Consider the following 21710-nt stretch of genomic DNA (forward strand, 5'->3'; position numbering starts at 1 on the left):
ATATATGTATCCGAGCACACGCGCGTCGTCGTAGGTATAGATAGTGCCAACACGCGCCGGTTTCGTTTGAACGGCTTTAATACACACACACACACAAACGTAAAATATATTTATTTGTACGTATCTATCATGATAATATACAATTTAGTCGATCTGCTAGACGAGCGTCTTCAGTCGACCGGCGAACGTTCGAAAGGTAGCTGTGTCGCGGTGCACCCACATTTACACCACTATAGTCGCTCCGTACCACGTGTTTGACACATCAAATGGAATAAGACGTCTTGACGGATTTCTTCATTTAACGCCGCGATTTATTATTGTCAACAGTAGTGTGCTCGAGGATCTATACTGTATATTAAAATATATATTGACTTTTGCGGTTTTAAATTTTTTTTTTTTTTTTTTAAATCTATCGAGGCAAAACAAACTTTTTCCCCGAAGGGATTGTTCAGCGTTGTTTTTTTCATTCATGCGATTTCGAACAAAATGACGAAACCGTGAGTACCCAGACCGTTATTATTTATGATATGATTTATTAATATCTAACAATTTACCGTATAAGACGTATGCTCGTGCTTGATTACTCGTGATTTGATATTATAAAGTATACAGTACAGGCAGGCAGTGGACGAAATGTCGGTTTTACAAGAGGAAGAGTGGTTTTTTTTTCACTTAGTAATTTAGGATTTCTTATAAATGTTGTTTCATATAGATTGAAAACTATCAAAAATACTTAATGTGCACGACTTTTTTTATACACTTTTGTAGTTTAAAATTTGAAAAAACACGATCATTTATAAATTATTTTGTAATTGAAATTCTTAAGATTTTCAATTTGTATCCATAATAATATAAGTATATATTTGAATAACAATATTTTTCTTGAATTCTTCTGACAATTATTTTAAATTAATAAATACAAAAACAGGCACAATTTTTATTTATAGACTTGAAATTGGATGTTTAAACGAAAAATAAAAATATCAATATTTCCTTCATACAATTTTGGTTATTATATTGAAATGTTTAAAATATAAATCGTAGTTTTTACCCAATGAACAAGACTTTAAATCGTCTTAAATACCATTATTACCTTTTAAACAAAATTTAAAAATATATATATATGCATTATTTTTGAAAAGGAGATCAATATAAATATATATACGTGTTAGTTACTGTGTATACATATTTTTAAATCTTTAAATGAGTTTACAAGTAATCTAATGTAAATTGTTTTCATGATTAACTGTTGAAATATATGAGTTCATATTAATATAATTTACATTTTTTTTAAATGATTGATTTTAAAATTATTTATAGATACTTTAATTATATACTTTTTTAAATACGAATTATTAGTCAATTTAACTTAAAGTAGTTCAATTTTTAAATTATCGTTCGTTTGTTATACTTAATATTAGTTATTACTTATTGGATAATGTGCATGTATATATAATGAGAAAATAATTCCATTTTTATCGTATATATTATTTAAGTTTACGAAAACAGTAATATGCATGAAAACCTAAAAACAAAGATCATAACATTGTAAAGATGTTAATTTTCACAAGATTTTATTACTAAGTAGGTATACTTATTAGCTATACATGAGTAGATAGTATAATTGTTAATTGGATATTAAACAGAAATTAGAGAAAGAACAATAATATTTTATCTGTTTTATGAATCGAATAATTTTTATAATAAAGTATAGTAAATATCATATTTATTAATTTTATATAGCCAAATGATTGGAAATTGGATGTATATCGATTATAGACCATGCTTGGCTTAAATATCACTTATTTTTAATTTATTAATTTATTTTGTCGTGGTTTTAAAACTGTCGATAATATAAAATAATAAATATTGTGTACTAATAATTAGTTAACCATATTTATTACCTACATATTTATATTTTATTAAAACTATACGTAAATGGATGTGTATTATTTATTTTTAATATACCTAATGGTTTTTTTTTAACGAAGAACAATCATTATTTCAAAATGATAAGAATTTAACATTTAGATGAGTTGTAATAATAATGAAGTGAATGAACATTATAAGGTATTAACTCCTATACCATTCAATTTACCCATCAACTTTAAATACTTATAAGTTATAACTCATAAAATTATCTTCCAAAATTCGATTTTCATAAATCAAATTACTCAGAAAATATGTTGTTAAAAAATTAAATTCCTATTAAATTATAATGATATAAAATAAATTTTGTTTTTGAAATAATATACCTACAATTACAAAAAATAAATATTTTCCAAAACTTAAATAGTTTTTGAAAGAATAAGTATTTTTTGATTCAAAAATCACCTGATATACTTGGTATATATTAATATTTCTAAGTTTTAAGTGTTTAACAACAATCTTGTTAGGTATATCTGACCAATAGTTTTAAAATTATAAATAGATAAATTTACCTATATTATAATGTATAACATTTTATAACTTTAACACAAAGTTAAAAGTTAACGAATTGTGCACCTATATACGATCTTCTTTTTAAGGATTTATCATTGTTTTTGAAATATTTCATACCTTCATCATACTTAAATTTAATTAAAATTTTAAAGTAGTAGGTACATCGTACGTAACTTGATGTAGATAGTCATCCATGTGGTTTTATATTATACATGAAATGTATAATGTGTATTAGGTAGGTACATATTAATGTGTTATGATATATTAAATTGTTACTTTAATCATTAATAATTTAAATCTTGATGTCTAAATTTAAACTTACCTATACTTTCATATTTTTTTTTTAATATTTTTTTAGTATGCTTGAACATTGTAGAAAATTGGGAGCTTAAAAATTATCATTGCCCTAAATTCTTCTGTTGACCTAAAATGCATTTAACACACTCACATAAATATATAAACGAATTATTTAACAAATTATTGATCTTTAAATTATTTCTGTGTAGTTAGTATAAACATATTGTAAAAAAGTCATCTGCAGAAAGGTTCAAAAATCTTTGCATCCATTTTTATTATATTATATACAATATAACAATAAAAAAATAATATGAAATTATAATTTAATAAATTTTATTATGATATTATAACATAATGACTTGGATAGCATACGTTTTTATTCCCCCTCCCTAAAACATTATTTATGAGCACCTATAGAGCATATTACTAACTACAATGTTTCTGACTTCTTTTATAAACAAAAACTTACGTAGGTAATAAAATATCAACGATGATTTAGACAATAAAGGTAATATGAGTTACTTATAAGTTATGACAATATATATGCAGGTCTAGACACAGCTTAATGATGACTGCAGTTTACAATTATCATACAAAATTATAGTATCTTGATCGCTTAACTAAACTATAGAACTTTGGTTAGACGGATTTTAATTTAGAAAACGGATTCAATAGGTAACAAATGTAGGTATTATAATCTATAAATCGAAGTTATTTTGAATATATATATTATTTTTTTGATTGAAATGTCAATAGTTGTTTATATTTTTTATAATAACATTAACAGTTTTTCGAATATCAAGAATCACTTAAATTAAAAGTTTGTCGACTTTTTAATCAATCAAAATCTGATTTAAAAAATAAAATACGACTAATCGATGTCCTACAATTTTGTCAGATGGTACTTTATGTCGAATTAAATGGCTTGAAAACAGCAACCATAACATTCATTGTCATGAAGTGAAAGTATCAACATATATTGTTGCATTTTGCTCTTTGTTATAGATTCTGAGTAAAGCGACGGAAGTTTTAACTTTTTTTGTGTCTGTCGTCAACTTTTATTGCAGTAAAAACAATAAACTTCAACTTTAATAACTTTTTAGAAGCGGAGAAGTATCAAAATTTAAAAATTTCAATCACTTTTCTCAGTAGGTAATTAGAAATAATCATAAAAAAAGAATTATACAGAAAATCAAGAATATTTTTAAAATATTTTGAACTTTTATATCCATTTTAAGCTATTTATAGACATTTAAAATTTTAATTAAAAATTACTCTTGATCAAATAACACAAAATTTCACATAAGTTGTTATTTTGGTAATATAAAAATAGGAACTATATTTTTTATATGCATTTTAAGTAGTGCTGGATTAAGTGTTTCACGGGTCTTAAAAGCACGGGCTTTAAAAAGCAAATAAATCAGACCGGCCAATTGGCTAGTAAAAAGGTGAGAACTACAAATAAAAAATAAATGTGTCAAAATCATGTCGAACACATTTTTAAATTATAGTTGAATGCTAAAATATATGTATACATATGATTTCGTAAAATTTGAACTTAAGATGAAAAAATTTTAATTGGCTAATATAAGTTCAAGTTTTTTTTTAAAATTATTGCAAGCCAAACTTATGAAAAATCTTGTGTTAAATTTTCAACTCTTAGCTACATGTACAAAATATTGCTAATTTTTTTTGAAAACTGTAGGAAAATTTTTACTTTTGACCTCTATAATATACCAAGGATATTTACTTTTCTATCGGAAACCACCTCCGAAGTTTTAAAAAGAAACATTATTTCGATAAGTTATACTGTACACAGACACAAACACAAAAAAAACACACATCATTGTAAAATCAATGCATTCATCACTTCGTTCAGAATCTAAAAAATTACGGGCCGAATTATTTCGAGGGCCATAAGCAGTACTTAATGTGTTTAGGTTAATACTGGTTTTAAGTTTGAATTTTAACAAAATTCATCAAAATGTTGAAATTTGCAAATTATTTTTTAGTTAAAAATGTATAAAATATTTTTTTTTTTACGTTTAAGACTTGAAACTTTAATACAAGTTTCCTTATAATTAGTTCTTACAGAATCCCAAAAATCTAGAAAATATTATTACACATTATTTTTTTAAAGATACATTTGAATGTCAATTATGGTTATTTTTATTTTTTTGTACTACAAAATATTTGATATTTATACTAGTATTATTATTTTTGTTATACACAAAATGCTTTTAAATTATTTAAATTAACTTTAAGGTATTGCCTATTATATCTGTATTATCACTAGTAAAAAAATGTCTATAGTAACAATATATTATATAAATATATAATAAAAATATATACTCATAGCAAAATAAACTGCCAAATCGTCTCCGATCAGAATTGTTTTTCATGTACAATGATTTATCATTGAATTCAAATTTAACACATCCATCATCATTATACAGTGACCTACTCTGCAATATTATTACAAGTTTTGTTCGATGACTCCTACTGTACAGTAGAGCAGTTACCTACTTTCCCACTTTTTACTACTATGTTTAATTAAAATTTTCAAGGGACAAGGATACATTTTTTAAAGTTCATAAGTTCAAGTTCAAGTTTAAGTACGTGAAAAAATTTAATTTGAGATCTTGAAAATTTAAGTTTGACACTTTCTTAATATAAACTATCCATACGAGCGATATAATTTCAATAATAGACACATATTTTATATTTTTCTAACATATTATCATTCTATGGAGTCACCAAAATACTATATTATTCAGAATTTATCTTTTTCCTATTCTATATTCTTCTCCTTAGAATATGGCTGACTACACCTCGCCTATAGAACATATAATGTAGAACGTATCCGGGTCTGGTTTCCAAAGTTAATTTTAAATTATATTAGGATTTTCTAACTTGGTCGTGTTTAAATTGTAACAATAATATTATAGGTTCTAAGTTTGGTAGGAAAACATTTTTAGAAAAATGTATTTAATAAAAATAAAAATGTACTTAATGGTCACGTATAATATCACTCTTCTTTTGAAAAAATAAATCACAAGCTAAACATAGATTAAAATATTAATTTTTATTCATTCGGGCGTTTACTTGGCAATTCAATTTTTTATCTTTTCTTCGTTTAATTTTTATTTTTCTACATAGCGATACGATAAAAATGTCATCCATCCGACGTTGCGGACATCGTCCGAAATGTACACGATGACCAAATTTTACTGTTAGAATAAACAGTTTACGTTTGATGTTTGAATAATACGTCGTCATTAGGAAATTTTCTATCGAAATCGTTAATCTTTATAATAGTACTTGTTATGAGTAGTTTGGCTGAATCATAACAACGAATGACAATTAGTTGGATTTCTATTGATTTCTATTGTGCGCGCGTGTGACGGATTTTGTTCACGGCGAGTCATACATTATATTAATATTATACACCTACCCGGCGGCTATCTACTGCAGCGCAATAATGTACCGGTTAAACGATTGCAATGTAAGCAATATTTACATACCCGAATAATTATTTCCGTTTCAGGTCATTGCGAAAAATTATAAAACTGCAACTGCTGTAGTAGACTGCACAGCCAAACCATGATTAATTATTTAATAATTATAATTAATGAGTACGTATTTGACAGTGCTATATATATATATATTATTACTATTATTTGGATATTAAAAAAAGAAATTGGGAAAATTTAAATTATGAATAACTATATACTAACATTACAAAGGAATATTCGTTTAAGATTTTACTCTATAAGGAATTGTTTATAATCATCACTAGAATTAATTTGAAAATGATTACGTTATGAATAATTACAAAGAGGAAATATCAGTTATAAGAACGAACGGAAAATGTCAATCGACGATTCAATGAACCATCGGGATTAATATAATATAAATAATAATTTATAATATTGTGTCGATCACTATTTATAATTTTACCTAACCGATTTCCAAGGTTGTACTAGGTGAACTCAATAATCCTATAATAATAGGAATATAGGATATATAATAGAATAATAACCTAACCACGCACGGATTATTAACCTACCGCCGATGATAGGTGAGATATTATATTTGAAAGGAAAACAGAAAAATACTGTAAATCGATCGACTAAATCGACAATAATATAATACACGTGTACATAATCAAGTGTCCGCTCGTACCTACATAGTTATGAATTTAAATTTTAAAAATTAATAATGCATAACATTCAGACTTACACAATTAAAACGGTATAGGTCATTAATTCATTACCACTGGTATTTGCCATTTGGTACGTTCTCTTAATACGTGCTCGAGATTAGTTTGCCATCACAAATCGCAATAATAGTAATAAATACAATAAAATAATGTGACGAATTAGTATTGTTGTAGGTTTATTAATTTCAGTTTGAATGTTGGATAAAATACGTATTGTTGAACTGCAGGTCGAAGCGTTCTGCTCTCAATATTATAATGTTTGCATTGATTTTTAATGAGATTGATAATGAGATATTGTCGATATCGTATGTAATTATATCAATAGAATAACGACTTGTCGAGAACTGTTTTTTTTTTAATTGAAATCGACATTGATGTGCTTAATCATATCCTCCGGATCATATAAATCGGCCAAAATGTAATTCACTCAAAACCGCGCTTACCTATACCCGGACGGGAAACTTTTGTGGTAAAATCAGTTTTCGCGTTTCGAGTTCGATCGATTCGTAGAAGTTTGTTTTCCTTTCTATTCGTGTTGGATTGATGCCAAACCGAAAAAATTTGTTGGATTTAGAACAAACAGAATAAAACGGGTTTCGCGGTGCATTTCCTGTGCACGTCATCCGATAAAAGATTTCACTCGCCGGTTGGCCTAATAACATTACGTGCAAATATAACATATAAATATATAGTGATCGAGTAAAATCTAAAAATCGAATGCTATAGAAAGAGTAAAAATGAAAACGAAAATAATCGCACTCTTTTTTTGCAGTGAATACAAAACTCTATAACAATAAAGATGTATTTATTTTTCTTCACGAATAATCAATACATCATACCAAACCCAACTTATTTGCCTAGAATACATTTAATTTATTGAGTTATAACTTATAATGCATAGTACGAATATAAACCTACTTTTACGGTTGCCAACTACAAATCGCATATACGAACATATGAGTGACCATATTTGTACTTAAAAAACAGTACAAACAATTTTGGTTTTTTAAAAAAAAAAAAAACCTCTAAAAATTGTTAGAACATTTTTATACTTTTTAACGTTTGCTTGTTATATAAAGGATAGTGATCGTGCGGGTTCATAATCACAGAGTAAAATACACTAAAACGATATCATAATTACGCTCATAGTAATGGTATTGCTCATAATTTAATATTTATTGTTTTTAGGGGCGAACTGTCCCAGGTGAAAAGACGGAGAAGTTTACTCGGGCCCGTCGACCATAAAACATATATGTATATAATATTTATTGAGGTTCTTTAAATTTTTAATTATAACCCTGTCGTATTTAAGTCAATAGGCTGACAGGCTTCAGTCAACTGCCTAATTTATGTCTATAAATTATTATATTCTCTTATTAGCGTGCATGTTCCTGCTTATATATTATAGTAATTTAATATATGCGCTGTGCGTGAATATTTTTTAATATCGTCTATAATTGAAGTTAACTGTGGGAGAAAATGTAGCAAACTAAAATTATAAAACCACGTCTTCATTCTACTGTATTCGATAATATAAAACTGTATCTGTATTTTGTTTTTGTTTCATGTACAGAGATTTTTCTTTCAACGCGCATAATACTAATTTGCATTTTGCGGATTCGTATAGCGTCAAAAGACAGTTTTTACAATATTATACATACATAGCGTAATATAATATAGTACAAAACAAATGTATTTTATTAGTTATATTTTTTTGTCAACAGGTTTTTTTCATTTACATTACGTGGTAAAAAAACCTATACATACAAAATTTTTAAGTTTCATAGATACATGAAAATTAATTTTTCTGAATCGTTCATAAATATTAAATACCTGTCGTAGAGAATTTTTTTACATACAAAACTCAAAAATTGAATGGTTTTACAATTTTTGAAAATCAGTTAAGATATCGAACAATTGAGAAAACTTAAAATTTACTAAGAACTCACTACTTATACAAAAAAAAAACTAATACAAATGAGAACGAATTTATGTGCGACGTTTCCATATCCTTTAAATGATTACCCATCAAACGATTAAAACGTGTTGAATTTTTAATTAATTAAAGACGTGGACACCATAATATTATGCGATAAAAGACTATAAGAGTGTATTTACTATTTAACACGTCAATTCCATTAATGTTTTTCGAATATAACTATAATCATTGCTCATTAGTCACTAGGTATGTATTAATTTATGTGTATTTAATTCATCTCATCGTCTGCGGGTGTTCGATTTATCGACGGCTTCGCTTATGTTAGCATGGCATAATATATGATACATATTAAGATGCGTGACGGAGATATTTTACGTCTCTGCTGTGTATGATTAAATTATTTTAAATAATTAGAAGAAATCAAGTAAGTATACAATATTTTATAAAATACGATCGCTATGCCTACTGGATGAAATCCGTATGAAGCTGTGAATCCATTACGAATTATATTGTTAGGTATTGTGCATGATGTATTCTAGCGAAACAGTATAGCTGCGAAATTGAAAAATTATTAAAACCGTGTTGTTAAAAAGCTGAATCAAAGTATATATTCTGTATATATATATATATGTGTGTGTGTATAAAATATATATTATTCAAAAATAAGCAATGGCGAACTATGCCGACGGGATATTTGGGCTTTTCTCAGAGTGCTGAGATTGTTTATACCAATAATTAGACATTGTCGTACATGACTGTAGAAAAAAATTTATTGTAAGACATAAATGTTGAAAACGTTGTTGAGATTTTTAAAAATAAAAGTGACTAATTAAGTAAAAGAATAAGCTATTATGTAAATTTAATAAATATTATATTATTTTTATAAAATATATATGAGTTATTTTGTTTTATTTGATAATCACTACTACTAATTAGGTAATAATTGTTAAAAGAAACACGTTTGATATAGCTTAAAAATAAAATGCATTTATACCCTAAAAGAAAAATCACTTAATTTATCGAAGACGAAATAAATTCGAGGGTAAGTAAAATAGTTTTCCGGTCTGAATTTGTTTATAGTCGCTGTCACTGTTGTTCATATAGGTAACATTTTAATCAGCATATCTAAACGTTATTTCTGGCTAACGCTAATTTTTTATTTGCACATAAATATAACGACACTGGTGTTCAATAATATGACGAGTATTCGACTATGGGTACCTATAATTGCACATTTTTCCAATAAAAGACTAAACTAAGGTATCTCAGAACTGTTTATAAAAGTATACAAATGATTAAAATATTAGGTACTATAGTTTCATTATAGTTTTGTAGAGTATAAATTACATGTTAAAAAAACAGAAGTGCAAGAGCTAATACGTTTCAAAGTTATATTTATGTATTCGGTTATACAACCGTCGTTCTTAAAATTATAATAATATCGTACTTATATTAGTCTTATTCATAAATGTATAAAATCATAACAGATTTACCAATAAAATTCCCTACACCTAGTATGTGTTACTTTTTGAATATTATAATATAGACTATAAATTATAATATAATGGGTGGATACGAATAAGAGATTAATTTGTTTTTATTTTTAAACGATTTTCTGACTAATATCTGCCCACCAAACTTAAAAGCAATTTTCCTGAAACTCTAGGAGAAAGTGGGGCTAAATCTATCGGCAATAGGTATTAAATTTAAATCGCGAAGGTGTTAGCACAGCGGTGTATTAAAAAACAATCAATCATTTCGATTTAACACTATAGTTTTAATATTTGTTTGCATTGTGCGATCAGATTAGTGCCGCTTTCATTTATTTAATATAATACTTACGATTGAGCCGACTGACCACTTGACCTCTCGCGGCAACTGTATGATAATAAATGCTTAAATCAATATTCGCTTCGAAATAACTGGTGTGGCCTATTATAAAAGAGAAAATAAAATTAGTAATAATAATAATAATATGAATCGTCTCGATGCTTCCTGCAGTGTATTTATTTATAGTAGTGATTAGTGAATAACAATTACACATACCTACTGGGCATAATTATTTTTACGGGTAATGATTTGAACGACGTCGACGACGACGTATAGTCCAATATTTTGTATCAATCATATCCGTCGACGATGTCATTATTGTTTATTAGATGTAGAAAATCGAACGTGTTAAATATAAAATAAAATAAAATATAATATAATATTACCATATTACCTATATGTAGGTACAATCCGACGGTCGTATCACTTGTATTAGGCGACACACACTAAAACCTACTTCGTCTTACTCTCTTACTTTCGTATTCTTCATAATCTAATAATGACAATCTATATTGCTTAGTCAATACTGTTAACCTGAATGTGAAGTACGACAGTATAAACGTTTATTGAAATCGAAATAAATTTTTTATTAATACTTCAAAACAAACATAAAATAACGCACACCAGTCCATGTCGTTGCCAGTAGTCTACGTACGACTGTTACACACCCTCTATAGTAACAATAAACTCTCGTGTTCTTCGCGAGTTGTGACAGTAACGTTTTATTAAAATATGGTCAAATTATTTAAGTTTTTCGACTTGCAGTACATTTCGCTTAACTAGCATGACTTTGGCTTTACTTATAAATAATTTACTTTTCTAAACTGTAATTATAACTATACGAGTTGGTATTAACCTTTTTCATAAAATATTTGTAAATTACGGTCTATAGTATACAACATTATACCTACTGCAGTTTATATAACTATTATATGCTATATCGTGTTGTAGGTAGGTACTCTATTTGGAAAAAATATAACAAAATTTCAACAATATATTATTATGCATATTATTAAAAAGTGTAATAGTATTAACTATTATATTTAATATTTATTGATATTCGTCAAAAAAATATTGTACGAAAGCAAAGTCATTAAATTACTTGGTAGAGAATGTTTATAATATTATGACTAAAAAATATAACTGTCGAGCCTCCCATTCTACTGCGACATATATTGATATACGTAAAATTAGCCATTAGGCAGGTATTATATGCTATGCACAATAAAATATTAATGTGTAATCGAGGAAATCGAAATCGAAAACTATTTCAGTTCACAATACATATAGGTAGGTACCTAACACGAGGAGAATTCAATAACTATGATGACGATGGTATTATATAGATAGGTATCCACCTATATATCTACCTATATAGGTGTCTATTATTTCCAAAAAATCGTTTCTTCTACCCGTCAATAAAGGAGAAAGCACGTTCCCGATTCGCAACGACGGCGACAAGCAAACAATATAATATAATAGGCAATAGTCAATCCATCGTCTATAAATATATTAAATATTATTTATGTTTTGATAACAATATAACTGCGTATGATCGCGTGCCACGATGTACACAGCCACACAATCATCTGAACTTTTTAGGTAGGTACGCGTATTGTATGATTAATACTTACAAGGCTATAATACCGCTGTATACAATAGATAGTTTTGAAAAATTTATAAATACGTATATGCGAACAGAGAATTGCCAATAATATAATAATAAGATACATCTAAGAACGTTTTATGGTTTTTATAGTTCAGGGGTGGGAAGTAATTTCTACTAGAGTCCTGAAGATTAAAATAATATAAATAAATGAAGTTCAGACAACATTTTTTTATCAAATCTTTATAATAAATTATTTCCACAATCTAATTGAGATATTTTGATTGTTCAGTTATCTACTTTCCTCTGTTCGTCAGTTGTCGACTATTGTTTAACGAATAAAAATGATTCGCGATTATATGTATTAATTAATTGTACGCTTCAGCCATGTACCACAGATAAACTTAAAAATTACAACTGACTGCGTCCAAATAAAAGTTTTCGGAAAAACAAAATAAGTAGGAAAAAACTAGCATATACTATAATACTAGTACATATAACTCACAGTTTATCATCCCCAGCTCTGAATGATAGGCGAAGTTCGTATAAAAATTCATTGAATTAAATAAACCTTATTTTTTTCTAAGAACGGCGTATTTTTTCATAATTTTTTATTTGGCGGTGGGAGAGAACTATAATATTTATATTTTTGATTGCTATAAATTGCGTTGCATTTTTTTAATTTTTCATAAAAATCTTGGCTGGAGTTGAAAATATTAAAAATATTAGTAACTATTAGTCTTAAAATGTTTAAGTTTTAAAAATACTCATGCCTACTGATATTTACTATATAATTGACACTTTTTTTGAGGGGGGCGAAATTTACTTACTCCGGATATTTCAATATTATCGTTATCCTTACTCTTAATTATTTTAATAAATGACCAAATTTTCTCATACATCAAAACATATAAAAATAAAACATTATAGTAGGCTATTAAAAATTAATTACCTACTTTATTATGATACTAAAGTATATTACTTTCTAAGTATAAAAATAATATCCTAAATTGTGCGTTATAAATAAAATAAAATATACATAAATTAGGTATATTATACCTTCTACACAAACTTAAATCATTCGTTCAAAATCTAATACTATGAACATTTAAATTTAATTTCAATTTGTCAAGTTACAAATGGGGGATAAGTGGAGCAAGACCTCCTCCTGACCGCGGCGTAGCACTGCGTTGGTAGACAGATGCACTACCTAAAACCAGTAGGTATTATATCTACATATAAGTGAGAACAAAAATAATAATATATATTTATTCTTACACACAATTATAATATCATCGTCATCAAAAAATAAGGCTTAGAAAACGTGATTGAATTTTATAAATAAGTTTCATTAATGATGGATCGTTGACTGTACCTAATACTTAATGGTTATTATTATTTTAAGTAAAAGTGAGTAGTTAATAAAATAATGTATCTTTATATTATAGTCATAAATACTGTACCAGCTATAGTCGTATATAATTAAAAAAGTATACATTGTTCTTGGTGTTTATAATTTGGTACATTTAAATAAAATATTTAATTATACACACCTATTTAGTATTTAATAAACGTTTTTTAAGTAATTTATTTAATTGAATTGTTTTGGACATTGTTATACACCATACTAATTAGTAATTACTCTTGTCATTAACCGGTTATTAGGATGATGCGCTATGTTACAAAGAGAATCCAACATTTATTTTTTATGGTTGTAATTATATAGTATGCACATTTTAAACACCTGAATTACACTTAAACACTTATTATACAGTTGATTAATCGTGTTATAATAATAAAATTATATTTTGTTATAACTGCAATACTTTGGGCCATAGCAAGTCTTAATATAAATTACACTTTTATAGTACCCTCAATCGGTATGCATTTTTAGAATTTTTGTGTAATACATAAGTATCTATTAAAATAAGGAAACCAAAAGTGTTAGGTGTAACGTAACCAAATACCTTTTCAATTGTTGATTAATGGTATTCGATCGGCATAATTCGAGCTTTTGCGACTGACGATAGAACCTTATCATCTGGTTTGGCTATTTCTGTTAATGGAAAATGTAATGCACATAATTTAAAAAAGCTTTTTCCTTACGATGGTTATAACAGTTACCTACACCTCACACGCATGCATAAACATATATTAATTTAATCAATGAACATTTACCAATAAAAAATTTCGTTATTGTATGTTATATCCATATTTGTATCTGTAGGTAATTACTAATCATTATTTTTTGTCAAACAACTTTTTGTAATACACCGCCAACGAATATCTTTATGTAATATACCTATTTATTCGATAATACATCAACATCACCATAGTAGGTACCTATAATATCTCATGATAATTTTATCGATATCATTAAATAAATTTATTCTGCAATATTGATATCACGGTAAATTGATCTAATTTGTTTCTGAAAACATTACATTAATTATTATATTAGTAGTATTTAATTGTTGTAATGATATTGATTTATTATATATTAGGTATATTATTTTTTTGAGTCAATACCATCTTACTTTAAAACAACATGAATAGATTTGTGGTGTAAAACTATAAATAAGTAAAATCATAAAAATAATTAATATATTTTGAAAATATCACTACCTACGTATAAAAAAATTCATTATATAACACTTAAATGTACCTATAATAAAATGAATAATGTTTTTGAATTTATTATAACAAAATAGCTAAAATCGTTATTCATCATTTAAATATACAATTTTGTCAACATTTTAACTTAAATATCTACAAAAAATAACTGTGTATACTGTATACTGTATGTATATATATATTTTTTAGATTTTTTTGGTTACAGTATGAACTATTTATGAGAAATATTGCATTAAAATGCTGAATCAAAGCTTTAAAAATTGAAGATTTTATAATTTGTTTATTACAAATTACTCGTAGTTAATAAATTGTGATTTTAACGTACTTACTTTGAAGCTCGAATGTATATAAAAAAATGTCGCCTATGTATTTCTAATACTTTTATAAGAATATAAATCTACTTATGCGAAACTTTGAATTACATTTTCAAGAGCTTTGAACCAGCGAATAATAGGCAAAAAATGATGTAGCAAATCCTATTCTTTAAGGTTTCCGCTAAAAATCATAAATAATCACACTAACAGAGTTTTTCTCGTCACTATAGGAGTAGCAAAGTCATTCGGACAGCAGTAATATTCGTGTTTACAATCGTGCAACTGTTGCCGTTGATTTCGTTTGCGGTCGGCGATAATGCTAGCCCGACTAATGCACCGTCGGGTGCCGAATTCCTCCACAGTGTCATTGGCAACATGCATCGACCGAATCGCAAGGTATTTAACGAACGAATCGACGTCGAAGAATACATACCCGACGATATTCCGTACATGCCACCTTCTGACGAGATAAAAATGCTGTCAAAACAACCGTTCCATTTCAACGTACGTAAGCCAATTCGATTGCACGGTTTAAACTTAATATAAATAATTATATGTATTTTTTAATATAATATTATCCGAAGAAATGGATTGTCAAATGCGTCTTAATATCTTATTTATTTATCGCTTACTGTTCACAGAATCAGGCAAACCGTCCTGTCCAGACCGATGCCAAAAACCAAGTGGAGTTATTACTTTCGCAAATAGCACCTCAGTTTTTAAAAAATGAATTTGCAGAGTCACAAAATCGGATAGTTACTCAAGAAGCTCCACAACAGTTTAACCAGGTTGCCAACAGCCCACAAAATATAATTGACGCTCTTACGAGTGAGTTTCAAACAAAAATTTTAAAACAATATATAATAATCATCGATGTACCTAAACCTATAATCATTTGGGCACTTGGGAAAACCATGCACATTAATTAGATTATTTATTAAAATAAAATACATTTATGCATGATTTATATTTTTGATTAATTCACTGCAAGTATAAATAAATGCCTATCAAATATATTAAAATCAAAGTCAAATTAAAACACACATAATTAATATTTAATATCATATAAATATATTTAAAGGTGATGGTTAAAAATAAAAATATTGTTGATTATAGTCAAATTGTCTTTTTTTGTATAATTAATTATTATTATTATCACTTATTATTCTATAAAACCATTATCAACTATAGAAAAGAGGGAGAGTAGGTAACCGAAGCGTAGACATGGTTTTTAAGGTTTAACCTGGTTTATTAAAAGGTTATAATGATTATCATCATAACTTTCCTATGTATGCGAAAAATACGTATACCCAGGAATTTCTTTTAGAGCACATTACAGGCCACTGTTAAGACTTTTGAGTATAATACATTAATAGGTTGCCATAGTGCTTTGTATAATCTAAAGGCAATAGCAGACAATTTTTAAAAAAGAACATTAATGCAGAATATTGTTTATTAGGAAATGTTCTATTGTTTTTACTAGGTTAAAATGCAATAAAATATAATTTAAGCCGTCAAAGTGAGAATTAAGAATGTAGTTGTAGAGTCAATCCAAATATAAAACATTAGACAAATAAGCATTCATGTCGTATAGTTATTGATTTTATGTTCAGAAATTTACTTGGGGATATAAATACATACTTCGTATTTATCTGATAATCCTAGATTAACAGTAGGTACAACTCGTACGAGCAGTATCTACATGTTTTTAATTGAATTTAAATACCTATTTATTGTTTTTTTTCGTTTAACATAGTTCAATACAAATATACCGATTTGTTCCTAAATATTTGATCAAATAAATCTTTGAGTAGTGTGAATCGATATGCAAATACGTGTATGTCTGATACGTACCGTCTTTTAAATAATAATTGTTATTGAAATCATTTTTTATCAATACAAACGCAATATCTGCTTAATTTCGACCTTAAAAATGTTATAAATTATATGATCTAGCATATAAATTAAATCATCCGAACGATTTCTGAAGTAAATAATTGCCTGTTACACATTATATAGCGCGACCAAAATATTATTGAAAAATAAAACCGTTCTCCCAACATTTACGATTTTGTAGAAACATTTCACTGTATGACAGAACGAAATATTATAATATAATACGTATATAATATGGTTATACAAACCGCTTCGTTTTGCAGGTGACACGGCGCAAAGACCGCCGGACGGCATGATTTCCGGATATAATTATTTCTTTTATCCGCTGGACAACAAGGTGCTGCAGCAGATGCAGAACGGCAATCAGGTGGCGTCGACGACGGCAGCGTCGGACTCGGAACCGGCGAAGTCTGAAAACCAGGCGGCGGCCAAGCCTCGGGTAGAGCCTCTATTCGTGGCCATGGCCGGATTCGTGGGTGTTGCGGTGGTGTTCCTCAGCGCGCTCATGTTCATACCGATATTGCCGATACACGCACTCACCTCCAAGGCGGCGTTGAAACGCGCTCCCGAAGAGCTGGCCTCGCTCACCAAGCTCGTCGCCGAGTCCATCGACGGCAAAGACTGCAGCGAGAGGATAGCTTGTGAGGTCGGCAGGGCCATGCGGTCCATGCGGGTGGGCAACAAACCCATCAGGTACACCGCTCACATTACATATATATTTTGCTTGTAATTGAAATCTCGTGACTAAGTCAGCTCGTATTGATAGGTCCAGGGTTAACTGCAATCCTCAAAAATATTATTTTTTTAATAGTTATCAATGATGAATAGACATAAAACGAAATTTAATAATAAAAATACATACAAAAAATATTTGACTTTGAGTAGGTAATTTAACATGGCGTATATGAATACACAAGAAAATATAATACAATATAGTGCTTGTTTTTCTTTAAAATATCCATGACTTATATAATATACACAACTGATTTTAAAACCAATTCTCTTAACTTTTCTAATGACTTCCATCATCCTAAGAAAAAATTGTACTAAGGTACGAGGTTTTGAACATATATATTACTGATCACGTGAATTTTTTTTAGACTTCGATTACAACGTTTTTGCACGTATATAACCCGAAAATGGTTAGTCACTTGTGATCTAGGACATCCACTCTTATTTTAAAAATTATCGGAGTAAAATGGACCATTTTGAACATAATACGTTGAATGTTTGACTAAGAGGAGACAATGCATGCGGATGTGGTATTCGCTTATACAAAGTTTTATTAAGTATTCTTGAATTAAGTTTTGATATTTTTGATTTATTAATCGCAACTTTGGTCTTGGTCTCAAGTTCTTTTTTATTTTTATTACTTTTTCAGATACAAATTTTTTTTATAATTTTAATTAGTTAAAAATGTTCACGTAAAATTATGCATCATTTTCTAAGTTTTGTCCAACAAATATTTTACATGTTCTCTATACACGTCGTACTTATCTTAAATTTAAAATATTTTATAAATGCAATATATTTTAAAAATAAGCGATTAATAACATAAAATCTAAATTATTCATCGCTCCGTCCAAAATCTAAAATATAGGTACCTAGTACCGTTGATTATACATAGTAAAGATTGCTCACTGGCGGCATTTCGAGTTGCGAAAATGTATAATCAATGCTAGTGCCTATTATTATGCACCCACCTAGTTATAAAACTTTCAATAATTAACGCCAGATAATACCTACGTTTTAACTTTTTTATGGTACGATACTATTCGTATTGTGAAGTTATTGTTTATCAGTAATAATTTAAAAATATATATTATTATTTTTATACTGTATTGTTAGACAATGATAATTTAAAATTATTAAAACTTAATACGCTTACATTTCAAAGTATTAAATTAAAAATAAAGGATTTATTTTTTGATAATTAGTGTTATATTTGTTATATTTTATCTATACTAATTAAATGATTTTTCTCATAATTTTCTCATGACTTTATTTGTTGGCGTAAAAAATTACATCCGGAACCACCACTTGGTTCTAAACTATTATTTCTATATTATTTTATTAGACGGTTAGGTAATAATTCATTTAATCTGTCACTATTTGAGAATTAAAGAGAAATTCATTTGATAAAACCACCGCGATACTTACCAATTTATACATAATAATATATTTATAGATACCTACTTTTTGACTACTGATCAAATCGTCCATCTACTTGTCCATTAAATTACACATCACATAGGTATCTCCCTATATGTACCAAAGGTGAAACCGACTTTCGAATCAACGTCTCTGGACGTAGGTCAAACTACACAGTACATAACAAAAAAAGATGGTTAATATTTTTATTCTACAAATGTATTTTTTATTTAATGTACCTACGAATTATTAGTTTTATGTTCTTTTTAATGTTTTGGTTATCTTATTTAGTAGGTAGGTACTTGGTCAATAATGTACACAATAATAGTGTTTGAGCAATAATTGTTTCTGTTATTTATCATCTTAATTTCTTAACAAATTTATTATTGCAGAATGATGGAAATAATACTACCACCGGCGGTTGCAAAACAGCTAGCTCAAATAAGAAGGTCTGCATCAAAGAAAGAACAGTGTCATTTCATCATGTGCAAAAAGACTGAGGGTACATTGCAATTGGTGGCAAAACTAAAGAAAAGCGATAACTTTAAAACTAATCATAATAAAACTATTCACGATGTTAGAGAGATTTTTAACATTTAAGACAGGCCGTTTTTGGAAATTAATTTATTTTAGATGTTAAGTAAATTATTGTATGATGTTACGATTACAAAGATAATTAAATATTTTAGTTATGCCAGGGCTGGGCAAGTTACTTTTTTCCACTTAATTGTTTTAAAATAGAAATTAACTCAGTCAAGTTTTTAATTAAGTATTCAAGTTAAAAATTAATTCAACTATTTAACAGATAGGTGCGATTAAAAACTTAATTAGGTACTTAATTCACTATAAATTATAAAAATTGGAGTAATTTATAGTGAATTTATTTCATGATATAAGTAAAAAACTAAAAAAAAAAATTGTGCACACTTAGACAATCGAATTTTTATTCTGCAAATTTTTCTTAAGTTTATTGGCTTTTTTTAAGGTTATTGTGAGAATCGATTTTTGACATTTAATTAAAATCATTTAAAATAATAAATTAATATTTTGAGTTTTATTTCAATAAAAAAAAAAAAAAATCAAACAATTATTTAAAAATTGACTTCCACAATAACCTAGAAAAATTATCAAAATGTCACATCACATTTTTTCTTTTTAGACATGTATAAACATAAAAATTTTTTTAGCTGTTCTTTATACTTAATATTCTAAATTATAATTTTATCCAAACCATAAACAGATAAGTAAAATAATTTTTTTATACATTATGGTTATTTATAACCAAATATGCTTTAATTGAAGTCTATTCTTTAGTAGGTAACATTATTTTAATTCAAAATATTTATAATTTTTTTAAAAATTCAACATGCATATGAAAATAATTGTAATTGAAATTATTGTTGTAATTTAATCTGTTTTGTTATGAATTTCATATAGAAAAAAACTTGTTTCATTTTGATAAAAAGTAACTTATTTATTAAAAGAGTTGGTACTTCTTAAAATAAATAAATTAAGTAAATAGAAAATATTTTTACTTTAATTTCAAAGTTGAATTTGTTAACACCCAGCCTTGAATAATGTTGTTGCTTGAGGTGATTTCAATTAATCATTTTCTAGGGAGTATTATATAGGCAACTTATTATGTCATGACGATACTAAATATTACAAATAAATAAAAATTTCAAAAAAAATGAATTTCCTTATTTATTTTATTTTGTTATGTGCTAGAAAAAAATATTTTAGCAGAACTGATAGGTATTTAACATATATTATGTAAAATATGAAGAGTAAATAAAAATACATTAATGATATATTTTAACAGTCGTATTACTTTTGATAACCTTATACCTTATATTATGGCTACCATAATATAAAATATATTTATTGATTTGTTGATGTTGAATAATAAGAATATAAAAAAACAAAGTTAAAAAGATAAATTTTTGTTTAAAAAAATAGAAAATACTAGAATATTAACATAAAAAATTGTTTTGTGCATTACACTAGTCACTAAACTATTTTTAAGTTTCTAGTCTTTAGAATTTATAATTATTAAATTATTAAAAATAACATTTATAACAAGTAAAAAGTAATAACTAACATCATTTGGTAAATATTATTACTTTTTGTTTAAACATTAAATTTGCAAGAATTCTAATAAATAATTAATTTAATTTATTGACATTTATAATTTTTTAATTTTAATAAGAACAACTAATTATGATTTTTTTTAACTATTTTAAGCCTTAGGTATTTAATTATAATTTTTTTTATGATTTTTCAAATTTAAAAGTAAAAATTATTTATTTGTACCTATGTTATTTTATCCAAGTTTTAATGGGTATAACACTGTTTTACTACAAAGTGCTTCCTTTTTCT

The 21710-nt window shown here is 26.9% G+C and overlaps 1 protein-coding gene across 1 annotated transcript; it reads left to right on the forward strand.

The window, feature by feature from the left end:
- The first annotated feature begins 155 nt into the window (after nt 1-155).
- On the forward strand, nt 156-21152 carry LOC114128253 (uncharacterized). Its single transcript, XM_050206711.1, has 5 exons — nt 156-497; nt 15515-15788; nt 15926-16112; nt 17444-17873; nt 19724-21152. The coding sequence occupies exons 1-5, from the start codon at nt 487-489 to the stop codon at nt 19929-19931; spliced, it is 1110 nt and encodes a 369-aa protein (XP_050062668.1). The 5' UTR covers nt 156-486; the 3' UTR covers nt 19932-21152.
- Nucleotides 21153-21710: the final 558 nt, after the last annotated feature.

This window comes from Aphis gossypii, chromosome X, assembly GCF_020184175.1.
Source record: "Aphis gossypii isolate Hap1 chromosome X, ASM2018417v2, whole genome shotgun sequence".
Taxonomy (NCBI): Eukaryota; Metazoa; Arthropoda; class Insecta; order Hemiptera; family Aphididae; genus Aphis; species Aphis gossypii.

Bases quoted from the DNA above. Each gene is read 5' to 3' on its own strand.
- LOC114128253 (XM_050206711.1), top strand. The intron at 15,789-15,925 runs GTACGTAAGCCA...TACTGTTCACAG, and splicing joins AACAACCGTTCCATTTCAAC to AATCAGGCAAACCGTCCTGT. The intron at 16,113-17,443 runs GTGAGTTTCAAA...TTCGTTTTGCAG, and splicing joins TATAATTGACGCTCTTACGA to GTGACACGGCGCAAAGACCG.